We start from the raw sequence: 13239 nt of genomic DNA on the forward strand, positions 1-13239 counted from the left end.
CACTGGCGACACTGTACTGATGTGGCGGCAATCAGGAACACTTGCTGGCTGCACTAGTTTGGGTCATTGGGGCTGGTGTGGTAGTGATCAGGACTAATACTGCTGCTGGTTGCACTGGTCTGGTAACACTGGGACTGGTATGGTGGTGATCAGGAATACTGTTGCTGGCCACACTGGTCTGGTGACACTGACACTGGTGTGGCAGCGATCATGGACACGGTTACCGGCTTACACTGGTAGGAGGACACTGGGACTTTTGTGGCGGAGATCTGGAACACAGTTGCTGGCTGCACTGTTCTCATGTGGTGGCAATTAGGAATGCTGCTGCTAGCTGTACTGATCTGGCAACATTATGACTGGTGTGGCAGTAATAAGGGACACTGTGGCTGGTTGCTCTGGTGTGGAAATCATTAGGGACACTGTAGTTGGCTGTACTGGTAGAATGACACTGTACTGGTGTGGCTAGTGATCAGGGATCTACAGTGTCATCAGCAAAGCCAGCGTCCCTGATCTCTAGCCTCCCCAGTGGAGTGTCACCATAGTGACACTTTACTGGGGTGGTTAGTGATCAGGGACACTGGCTGGCTGCTCTAGTGACACTGTATTAACAAAAAAAATAAATAAAAGATCACAGAAAGTTTCTTAGGGGCCTTTCACAGGGTTTTTCAGGTGGACGGGATCAGATGCTCCATGCATCCCTATGGGGCAGCGGATGTCAGCAGAGACATGTCCGCTGACACCCGCTGCTATCAGATTCCGATCCTGTCCGTCAAATCCGGCCGGATGGAAACCCTATTTTCCATTCGTCTGGTGGATTGGATCGGATGAGAACGGACAGGCGGTCCGTTCTCATCCGCTCTCCCCATAGAGGACAGTGGGGATCTGACAGCTCCGTCTCTGCACACAGAGCGGAGACGGAGCTGTCATCCGCCTACTCAGTGGGGATCGGCGGATCGATCCCCCGCTGAGCAGAGAACGGACCTCGTTGGACAGCACATCGTGTGAAAGGACCCTTATTGTGCCAAACACTGTAGGAAACAGAACACTAGCTGCAACATGTGATGTTTGTTAACACGTGTAATTACTGGTAAAATGACCGAGCGACAAGTGGTTAATAGTTACTTTCAATTATTTTAGGTCTACAGATTTATTTTAAATAATACCCACTGATCCTGCAATGAATGTATTTGTTATGTGATGACAACATTCTCAACCCATGTCCCAGTTGAACCCCTGCATTGTCACCCTGTCACTTGAGCTTTAAGTGAAGACTATCAGCAGCTGTGCAGATGCTCAATGTACAGGCATATTCCATCTTTGTCACCATCAGAAAACCTACCCTGCAGCTATTGTTGGGGAGCATGTGCACAGAAGGTGACTGCAAAGAGGCTGCAAGAAGTCAGCAGCACTGAGATGCAAAACAAAAATAAATAGGTTAATCATGGTTTTCAAAAAAGCAGAAAAAAAAAAAAAAAAAATTTATGATACACAGTGTTAAAGCAAAAAATGACATGCAGTTTGGGTTTACATCTACTTTAAGTTGTACTGTAAGGAAGGATAGCTTAAAGGCTACTTGGTGGGCAGAGAACAGTACAACAGCAGAATGACAGAGCCTGGATAGAAATAATCTGCTGAGCTACTTCCTGTACAGGAACAGTCAATATCACGGTTAGGTGGATCATCAGGACTTGGTGGTGGTCACTGCGGTAATAAATATGGTGTCCGGGGTGGAGCATCTGCAATCAAGAACAAGGCAAAAAAATAAAAAAGGATATTCTTCCTTTACATCAAGAAATCTTTAGATTGCATATACATGTCCTGATAAGAATGATCAACAATTGCTTTCCACTATACAGCGCTCTGTGAAACACATTTCCTCTGTTAAAGCGGAACTAAACCCATCCATTCCTCAATTCCTAAAAAAGGTTACATTCAAGGCATGGTGTGCATGAGAACTCTCACAGTTGCTTGGGTTCTCAGCTGAACTGTCAGGTAACCAAATTGCTGATGTCATAGCTGATTACATGTGCAACACCATAGAGACTGCAGATCAAACAGATAACCTTCCTTGGTTGTAAAGGACAGAAGGGTTTATTTCTGCTTTAAAAACAGAATCCAAAATAGTTTTCTACATATTTAATAATCGGGACTAAAAAAAAAATAAATACTACATGAAACAAAATCTTTCAAATACAGTATATATGAAATATTACATATTTGGTGTACTTTTATTTCCAGCTAGCAAGAGAAACTCTAAACTCCTTTTGCATATTTTCCTGTCTATCCTTATGTAATTTGCTGCTTAAGGGGAGGGGGAGAGAGGAAAGAGGGGGGGGTGGGTAATGGTTTTTGGGGCAAAGACAGATCCAAAATTATTAAAGTTTCCTAAATATAAGAGGATGATGGAGGTTTGCAGGTGCTGCAATGTCTGACCTCTCCATGTGAAAAGGTTAGTTGCCTGGTTGTCCTACTGATTATAGTCACTGGCTCAATAGTCTTGCCAATCCAAAGTTCTGACATTACAATGACTTCACCCAACATGTTCAATGCTAGGAAGTATTGAAGCCAGAAACAGCCAGGCAACAAGCATTTTCTGCAGGAGGTTTGGCAATGACATAACCCACAACAAACAAACAGGTACAGTTGCTACTTATTACAAGCTGTTATATTGTAGACACAAACCTAATACAGAAAATCCTATATATAGATGTTTATAAATCCAGTAGTTCAACAATCAGCAGAAACATGACCCACAGCCAACAAGAAAGAAAACTGGTGGTTTACTTGAAAAAATTACTGAGAATATACAGTCCTGAGCTGGAAAGGAGAGCGAATGAGCAACGCAGGACCCAAAAATGATTAAATTGTGGACAGATAAGAGTGTGGAAAGACAGAGGAGAACAGCAGCCAACAGGGAAGAACGAAAGCCAATCCTAGGGACTAAAATAGACTAACAACCATAACTTTGGTTCCACTGCTTGGCTCCTCCTGCTGTATGGTGGAGACACTGACTCACGTACTAGATTTCATGAATGCGGTGAAAGTGGGATGCCATTTATTCTGGCAGTCCCACCACATTAGGGAAAATTGCAGTAAGTCTGAAGCATAAATGTGCCTTGTGTACAACAACCGATTCAGGCTCACCAAGAGAATGGACTCACCAGTTTTCTTAGGGGAAACAGTGAAATGATCTTTGTGACCAGAGTATGTAAGAGTATCTGGAGCTCTGTGATCACCATATGGAAGAGTATTCATATGGAAGAGTATACACTATGATCAGTGTATGGAGAAGCGTCTGCAGCTCTACAATCAGTGCATAGAAGTGTGTCCGGAGCTCTGCAATCAGCACGTGAGAGAGCGCCCGGAGCTCTGCAATCAGCACGTGAGAGAGCGCCCGGAGCTCTGCAATCAACGCGTTAGAGAGAGCGCCCGGAGCTCTGCAATCAGCACGTGAGAGAGCGTCTGGAGCTCTGCAATCAGCACGTGAGAGAGCGTCTGGAGCTCTGCAATCAGCACGTGAGAGAGCGCCCGGAGCTCTGCAATCAGCACGTGAGAGAGCGCCCGGAGCTCTGCAATCAGCACGTGAGAGAGCGCCCGGAGCTCTGCAATCAGCACGTGAGAGAGCGTCTGGAGCTCTGCAATCAGCACGTGAGAGAGCGTCTGGAGCTCTGCAATCAGCACGTGAGAGAGCGTCTGGAGCTCCGCAATCAGCGTATGACAGAGTGTCTTGAGCTCTGAGATTAATATATCAGAGAGCGTCTGGAGCACTGCAATTAGCATAAGAGAGTGTGTCTGGAGCTCTGGAGACATCTACAGCTCTCCAACTCATGTCAAAAGCTGAAACTAGCAAATATATATATATATATATATATATATATATATATATATATATATATATATATATATATATATATATATATATATATATATATATTTATTGAAAAAAAACACTGATCATAATTCAGAGGAATAAGGCAATCGTTTTTGATTGATTTTTTACTTTTATGACTGATATTTTCAGTCAATTGCCAAACGTGCAACAATATCAGGTGTGTGGTTTGATATTACAATTGATAATAGATCGTTTGTTTATGATCACTCGTATTTTATTCAATCACAAATGGTTAAAGCGGAGGTAAACCCATAGATTTAACAGTTTCAAAAACATTTAAATTTCTGGCACGTGTCAGGAATGTAACTGTCACATTGGTTGTGCTCTCAACCAAACTGTCAAACCATCAAATGTCTGGTGTCATAAATGATCACACGTGCAGCACCATGGCAGTTGAAGATTAAACAGAGGCCAAGATGGCAGCTTCCTCGGCTGAAAACGATGCAAGGGTTTAGTTCCACTTTAGGTGCATTGGCACCTTAAAGTAGAGCTCCAACCAAAAGGGGCAGCTCCGCTTATTTGCCTACACCCCCCCCCCCCTCAGCTGCCACTTTTGGCACCTTTCGGGGGGGAACGGGTATCTGGTTTTGACAGGTACCCGCTCCCACTTCCAGGTCACTTTGTGGCCACAACTGTGTGACTGTGCCACACTTTGTCTATGCGCAGTAGGGAACCGACTGTGAAGCCGCAAGGCTTTACTGCCGGTTTCCCTTACCCAAAGTGGCGGCGGCAGCACCCAAGAGCCGATTTAAACATTTGCTCGTGTGCTGACATACAGTATTCGTAGCTGCTGACTTTTTATTTTTTCTCATGGAATCTGGAGCTCCTCTCCAAGGTTATTCCATCATATCTGGGCTAAGGATACAGGAATTCTGGTTGGCAATAGGTGGGAGCACTACATTATAGAGGGGCCTTATACATAACAACCTGTACTTGGTTACCATGAGAAGAGACTCACCTTTGTGTCTCTCTGGTGAGAGAGTGATTGGTAGACTGGGAACGGGATCTTGAGCCCTGGGTGCTGTGATGGGAACATCTGGGAGATTTACTACCATTTGACCCATGTCAAAAGCTGAAATTAACAGAGAATTAATTGTATGAGAAAAACAGGAAAAAAAAGTTAGGACCTGCAGTCCACAAAGAGAAAAAAAAAAGCGGATTTTCATGACCTGATTTCCAGGTCAAAAGCTGAAAGTGCTGTTTGCTGGTAAAGCAATCCTCACCAAAACATCCTCCTTCAGCTGTGCAGTCATTACCTGCTGAGGTTCACCAATGTAGGAAATATCATTTGTTTTATTATTTATTTTTGTGGTGTTTATGGATCAGTAAAATAAACCATTTGACCTCCGGAAGATTTACCACCTTTATGACCAGGTCACTTTAAGTGACAATTGCCCGGTCTTTTTTTTCCCCCCACAAATAAAGCTTTATTTTGGTGGTATTTGGTTACCATTGCATTTTTTAATTTTTTGAGCTATAAACAAAAAAAAAAAAAAAAAAAAGTCAATAAAAAACACAATTGATTGGTTTACGCAAATGTTATAACATCTACAAACTATGGGATATATGCTGGAATTTTTAATATTTTTTACTAGTAATGGCGGCGATGTTACTGACACTTTTTGAGAAGCAGTGACACCAATACAGTGATTAGTGCTAAAAAATATGTACCGTCACTGTACTAATAACACTGGCTGAATAGGGGTTAAACATCTGGGGTGATCAAAGGGTTAAATGTGTGCCTAGCCAGTGTTTTGGTGTACACTGTGTGCTTTTTTTACTAGGGGAAGAAATGGATTCTAGTCTCTGTTTTGCAGGAACACAGAATTCATCCCTTACCCCTGTCAGAATGGTGATCTGCCTTGTTTACATTTGCAGATCGCCATTCTGTGTTCTTTACCAACGGTCGGCGGGTGCCAGAGAACACTGAGTGCCCGGTACTCGCAGATTAGCTTCTGCTGTAAATATTCACAGCAGAAGCGGTGCGTGTCCCCTGCTGGTGGAAATGCCAAATCACACATATATATATATATATATATATATATATATATATATATATATATATATATATATATATATATGTGTGTGTGATCCAGCTGTCGCCCTGTAGCAGTAAAACTAATAGAGGGCAGTCAGCAGGTGGTTATGCAGATTTTCAGATTAACAGAGGAAAAAAAAAAAGATAAGGACAGATGGAAAATAGGGTTTCCATCCGTCCAGATTTGACGGATCAGAGCGGATCGGATGTCAGCGGACATGTCTCTGCTGACATCCGGTGCCCCATAGGGATGCATGGGGGGACCGTTCAGATCCGCCAAAAAAACAGACAGGTGGATCTGAACGGTCCGCCTGTGTGAAAGGGGCCTTTGGTTACTTTTCTTCTCTAACCACCCCTATGTCTTGCTAACGAGCCTGTTGAGAGTGGAGCGCGTTGAGGAGGGGTGGTCCCTGGGTGGAGACAGAATAGATTCAGCTGTATTACTGATAGCCGAATAAACAATCTTTTGGAAGAGTGGACTTGTACATGACACCTATTCCTTGGTGTCCTTTGATGGTGAGCAGAGACAGGCTCTCTGAACAAGCATCCTTGGAGTCTGTAGTTCGTGTTAGAAGTGCAGGTCTGGTGCTGTGCTGTATCTGTGGAATGTTTGGACTGAGCTACCAGTGCTTGACTTTCTTTGGCTTTATGCAGGCAATCTTAAGAGCTGGTTTGTCTTCAGCTGGGTGACAGTAATGAGTGTTACCATTCACAAACACTATTCCCACAGCTAATTTGTGAAGGATCCGAGTAGTGCGACACTCTCTACAACAGCAGGGACACACCCTCAGATTCAGTTTTAACACATCTGTCTCAACGACATTTAAAACCCCTTTCATATCTTAGCTGCTGTGTATTGTTAATGTATTTCCTGTCATTCATATGCAATGAGATTTAGTGGTAAATTGCAACAGATGCAGCAAGTAGTTTTTTTTTTAATTAACCTGTGCCCAAAATATGGACATTTACACAATCTTAAAGTAGAGCTGAAAGACCTTTTTATTTTGGATAGAGGAGGATCCGGGAGGATTATAAGACCTTGTCAGTTTTTTTTTTGTGCCAACTGTATCCCATTGGGAGATTCCCCTTCTCTTTCACAATAGAGTCGAAGCAATTACTTCAAAGTGAGGAAAATTCCTGGTAGTCACCAAGGTCATAGGAACAAGTGTCCGCACTAGAAGATTTTCTCTTTATTCCTGTTCTGGTGACCACCCAAAATTTGGGATTTTCTTTCACTTTTAATCAATAACTGTCACCAGGACAAAAAATGAGGGGAATCTTTCTGACTGGGACAAAGACTGCAATTCAAACCTGACATGTTCTAATCCTTCTCCCCTCTATCTAATACAAACAGTAAATAAAAAAATCAAGCCCTAACTGAACTCTCTAGTAGCAGGCACTCCAAAGAAATTAATTGGGGAAGACCATGCTCTGGCTCTGAAGTTGGATTGCAGTTGGGTTCAAACCGTTTACAACTCTTGCTTGTTTACATTAGAAGTCTGCCAAGTACCTTCTGCCCCATTTACTAGGAGAGGAACTGTGATTTCAAAATCTTATGATGAACTCTCTCGTGCCTGCAGCTACAGGGGTCAGGGAGGATTTGCTTTCAAGTGCAGGTTCTCTTTTGTATTAAAAACTTTTATGGGTTCCCTCTTCAATCTAGGGTGCCTCCTCAAGGTCTTCAGATACAGTGCTGACCTGTCTCGGGTCCATCATTCATCTCTATAGAACCTGTGGTCACACCCACACACTGCAGCATGGGTACAAGGTATGACAAAAGCAAACCTGTATTTTATGGTTCATAGTCTGGGAACAGGTGGATATTACAACAAACTTCACTAAAGCGCAGAAGTGTGAATGGGACCTTAGAAATATGCTGCAAAATTTGCCAAACTCAGTGTATGTATATAATGCATAGTCACCTCCTTTTATCTGCAAAGTAGGGAGCCTTTGCGGGGAGATGATCCCTACTCTGAGTGGTCCAGTAGGGACTTCGGGAAGGTCCACCTCCTTCTCCTGGAGAATCTCGCTCAACTCTCTCTCCAGCTCATCTGTGTCCACATCTGCGGAGAGAGAATATGTCAGGTAAAAGAAGTGACAATTCTAAAACTGTGCTTCTTTAAGGCCCTGTTCACACCATATGTGCAGAAAAATTACTGGAAACAAAAAAAAAAAAAAAATCACACAGGTTTGACTAGCATAGAATATTTTGGTCTTGTTCACACCATGTGCAGAGACGTGCATAAATATTATATAAGGCCTCTGTAAGAACACAAAGAAAACCATTGTTTCCCATGTGCCCTGTTTACACTAGAACACTGCTGTGAGGTTTTTTTTTCTGCAAAGCAATCTGCTACATAAAAGGCCTGATAACACTATAGCAAAAAGCTGCGTTTTTCTGCATAGGAAAAACATGGCTCTCTGCAAGGGCACGCAGAAAACAATAGTTTTCTATGTGCCCCATTCACACTTCCCCTCAGCTGTGCAGAACAGTGCAGAAATCTACAACACTGCTGGAGTTTTCCTTACCACTCCGCAGGTGAACTGTGCACAGGAAAAACCCACGGCAGGGGGAATCTGACAGATGAGGGCAATTAGAAGAACCAATCTCTCTGCATGGCTATCCATGAAGCAGCTGAAAGCCACTCTCCTCCTCTCCATCCCACCACTTTGCACGTAACAATAAAAGATTGCGTTTCCCTGATTCCCTGCTGTATTGTTCCTAGACAAAGCCACAAAATGGTAAAGTTTCCTCACTTTTCCCATTAGTTGGTTGATTAACTAGGTCTTTCTGCCTCATATAACATGACCGCATCCACCTCTGAATGGTTCAGAAACCTATGGGATCTTTCAGGTCAGACAGCGAGGGTAGACTGAAAAGAATACGATCTCCCATACTAGGGGTCAAATGTTCTGCGCACGGCCATCCTAAAGGTGAACCCCAAACACAAAGCAAAATACACAGCTGAAATATTGTACATATATAAGAGAGCAGTTTTACTCCCTGCCAAAGGATTTTTCTTTGTATCCATTCAGTTGTGGGATTTACACAGCTCTGCCACACAGCGCAACCCTGTCTGGCAGAGCTAGAGACTTGATTTTGTCTCTGCTGCAGCTCTGTAACACTTACAGGTCTTGATCTTCCCCCTAGTCTGTTACAGAAAAGGAGAATAAGCACATTGATGAGCTCATCTCATCATTCTGCTCTCTTATGTCAGCATGCTCCTTGCAATGCAGCACAACTGATTGGTTCCTTAAGCGGCTTCTCCCTCCCTCAACATGAGCTCTGCTGTACAGCGGACTGCAAGAGACGGTTACCAAATCAAATGAAGTATTTACACTGCCTGTATTTAGGGATGTATTAATACAAAACTGTAATAATTTGTGTCTTTGAAATCTGCCTGGAGTTCAGCTTTAGGCCCCTTTCACACAAGTGGACTCCGCCAGTGAATCCACCTGCTAATCCCTGCTGAGCAGGCGGATGACAGGTCTGTGTCTGCTCTGCTTATGCAGAGCAGACACAGCCCACTTTTCTCTATAGGCGGTCTAATGTAAAAGATCTGCATGTCTATTTACATCTGACCCAAATGAATCCCCTATCCGTCTGTTTTTAGCAGATAGGATCAGATGTTGGCGGGTGTCAACAAACACATGTCCTTTGACACCTGCCACTCCATAGAGGGCAATGGATGATCCGATCGGGTCTGCATAAAAAACTGACAGGCGGGTCCGCCCGTGTGAAAGAGCCCTTAAAGATCACACTTGATGACAGTTCCCAAGGTACACAAACAGAACATTACTTACCAATATCCCCAGGCACTACTCCAGCCAAGCTCTGGCTAATATCATCCTGAAGGTCACAGAACTGCAAGAAAGAGCAAAAGGCAGTCAATAGAATGTCAGTGCCATGCTGTGTCCACAACGCTATACTTTAAACTTTAGGTCTGAAGTTCAATGTTCTACGAAACAAATTTTCATTTTGAATTTAACTTCCTGCAAATACAATCTTAGCAAATGGTTGGGAGTGCAGGTCACTCCTGGTTTCCCTACTGTGCCAGGATTCTCCTGCTTTTTTAAACATTTCTCTATAGAAACACAAGGTGAAGAATTATCATCTGCATTACCTCCTGAATCTGATCTACTAAGCTCTCTGTCTTCTCCAGGCTGACATCCTTCAGTGTAGTGCGCAGAGCTGTCACCCCCATCTGATACGCAGATACCACCTGTCAATGATAGAAAGGATGGATTTTAATGTAAAATGTATAAAACAAAAACAATGGCAGAGGACAAGCTGTAAATAAACGTCAGAGCCGCTCAAAACTGGCAATAATGTCCTCAAATACAAGTAGTGCATTTGGATTAGGGATCGACAGATTATCGGCAATGCCGATATATCGGAAGGCCGATATGCACTTTCCCCGATATATATCGGAATCGGCCCCTGAGGTTACCAATATTGCTGAGATTTCGGGAAAGTGCTTGTACTGGAGTGGTGCCTGCAGCTAGAGGCATACCGGTGTCCATAGCTGATGGTCAGCTGTCTTGTAATGAAAACCGATGCAACTGAGAAGCCACTCGGCTGTCATTACAAGGAGCGGGAAGGGACGCCTCCCCACCTCCTGCCGCAGCTTGCCTGGGTCTCCCATCCCACCGGGAGACCCGGGCAACCATCCTGCACGGCCGCTAAAGACCCGATCAAAGCCGCATTCAGCTCTGATCGGGACTCCATGTAAAAATCCGGAAGTGATGTCATGACGTCACTTCCGGGCACTCAGTGCCAAATTAAAAAAAATGACAGCATTCAAAACAGCCAAACTTGGCATTTTGAATGCTTTTAAGTGCAAAGGAGGGGTTTGGGGTATTTTAGACCCCCAGTCCCTCCACAACAGTACCTGTCAAGAAAAAAAAAAATAATTTTTAAAATGTACAAAGATTTCGGCCAATACCGATATTTAATGGCCAAAATATCGGTATCGGCTTTAAAAAGCTATATCGGTTGATTACTAATTTTGTGACTTGAATATTTAAAAATGATTTCACACAGGTCCGTTGAATCCAAAGTGGTTCGGATGAACAAAATAAATTAAATATATGCAGATATAAGAGACTACATTTAATCCAGCTAGACATTCATTACAATGCCTAAATGGTTTTTTACATTTTACCTTAACCCCTCAAGCTCCTGCAGCCCCCTTGTACATCAGCATTCACATTGGCAGATGGCAGGGAGTTTTCCCGCACATAGATTGGAGTAGGTTAAGAAGGTTTTTCTATTCCTATCAGAATACTGGACATTTCCTTCTTGCTGAATATTGTCAGTGGCCAATTCTCTATACTACATTTACATGTCACTGGGAAAATACTTCTTTAACCCGTTCATGACCAAGATCAAAACAAACCTTAACACTCAAACCCAATTTTACATCTCTGACATGGGTTAGTAAAACTGTACATATCAATGCAACTACTTAGTGAATTCGGGTGGATTATACCTTTTTCAGGACAGATTGGGTTTGCTAATTAGGGTGGTTAATATTACTGGATATCTCCAGATTTTGTTTTTATTATTGAAGGAAAACTGGCCCAAAATAGCAAAAACAGAAAAAAAAAAAAAAACAAATCCCAGCAAAACACAGAATATTTTCCCACTCTCGACAATCCAGGTGATACCATATGTGTGTATTATTTGCTCTTTGGACCCGTAGTAGGGCCAAGAAATAATAGTGGGCATTTTGTTTTTGTTCCACTAAAACATGACAGACTGACATTCACATGTCAGCGTAGGGATCGCGGGCAGAATCACCGTGATTCTGCCCACGATCCGGAAATCATTGCAAATCGTGGGACACCTGTTCCGCGATCCGGAAATCATTGCAAATCGCGGGACACCTGTACGTTGCCCGTGATTTGCAATAGCACCCCAAATGCTGTGCGATGTTGCCGCGATTTCCACCTGTCGATTTGCGGTAACATCGTGCAAAAGAAAAAAATCGCGGGACGCATTACGCCCCAAATAAGCTCTTGTACCTTTTTTGTGCGTCACGAGTCCCGCGATTTTTTTTGCGCGATGTTACCGTGATTCGGCAGGCAGAAATCGCGGCAACATCGCACAGCATTTTGCAATGATTTCCGGATCGCGGCCAGAATCGCAGTGATTCTGCCCGCGATCGCTGCGCTGATGTGAATGTAGCCTAACTAAACTAGACCAAGCCTTGACCTAGTTAATCTTTACTTTGTTTTTTTTTTTTATATACAGACTTCTCCTCTAGCAAGGAAGAAAAGATGCAATGCATCACAGAGGAGAAACTGCACAGGAGCGGGTCATTACAGTAGCGATCACTGTGATTGGCTGTAATTAGAAAGAGACCCTGAGCTGTTGGTAACAGCCTGGTCTCAGTACTGGGAGTGTGTGATCGAGCGTGCTTCCAGCTTCCAGATATCCTTCCTGGACATCATATATGTGTTATACAGTTGTAAAGGGGCCAATAAGGCTCCCAGCTCCCTGGCAGCCTCTAAGTCAGATTCAAAACAGCTCAGCGGGGGAGGTCCACCTTTAATGTGTGTCCTCTGATCTAATTTCTATGAGGTGGTATCATGGGTTTGTGGTCACAATGTTTACCATGCGGTCGGTTTCTGCCATTGATATTCTCTCCAGGATGCTCTGCACAGTGTCCAGCTTATTCTGCAACTCTGACAACCGTCGTTCTGACAACTTCATGCGTCTCATACATCGCAGAGCCTAGAACATAAAGACAGAGTTAGTGAAAGAGCTATAAGGCATTAAGCTGGGAACATGGTTGGGTTTCCAACATATATTGAAGAAAGTTCTTAATGGTACAGGTCTCTAAGAATAGGTACTTTAGAAGGGAAACTTAAATTTTACAAGCTCTGTAAGCAGGATTTTATTTCAGCAAAGCAGTTATAGTTAGCCTGGTAAAGATGTGAAAAGGAATCCTGAGGTCCATTGTCTGGTGAAATACTCACTCATATTTAGCTCACAAAAATACAAGAAAGCGAGAGAGAAGAGTAATTACTAAGATCCAACAAGTACTTCCTCTACTGATAAATATACAACTCATTATATTAAGGAGAATACAAAAAAAAAAATTAACATACAAATTAAACGGAACCTACACTCCATATAAGCTGTTCTAATTCCTGCCTAAGAGTGGATACCATGATGCCTGCTTAAGTGTACCAAGCTGGTTGTCACTTTAAATAAGCTGCCTAGCAGGCTTCAGCACTACTTGAATCCCGCTAGCAGCTTGTACATAGTGACAGTCAGCACCACCTTTAGATCTGTGTAAAA

General features: G+C 43.1%; 1 protein-coding gene across 1 annotated transcript in view; it reads right to left on the minus strand.

The window, feature by feature from the left end:
- Positions 1–1474: 1474 nt before the first annotated feature.
- CHMP7 (charged multivesicular body protein 7) overlaps positions 1475–13239 on the minus strand; it is a 34970-nt gene continuing 23205 nt past the window's right edge. Inside the window, exons 7-12 of the mRNA XM_082254564.1 lie at positions 12550–12669; positions 10055–10153; positions 9735–9795; positions 7853–7993; positions 4851–4964; positions 1475–1736 (exon numbers count right to left, since the gene is read on the minus strand). Coding sequence (XP_082110690.1) covers positions 1699–1736; positions 4851–4964; positions 7853–7993; positions 9735–9795; positions 10055–10153; positions 12550–12669 — 573 coding nt within the window. The 3' untranslated portion in view covers positions 1475–1698. The remainder of the gene's footprint in view (positions 1737–4850; positions 4965–7852; positions 7994–9734; positions 9796–10054; positions 10154–12549; positions 12670–13239) is intronic.

The sequence above is a fragment of the Pelophylax lessonae genome, assembly GCF_965119305.1.
Source record: "Pelophylax lessonae genome assembly, chromosome: 4".
NCBI lineage: Eukaryota > Metazoa > Chordata > Amphibia > Anura > Ranidae > Pelophylax > Pelophylax lessonae.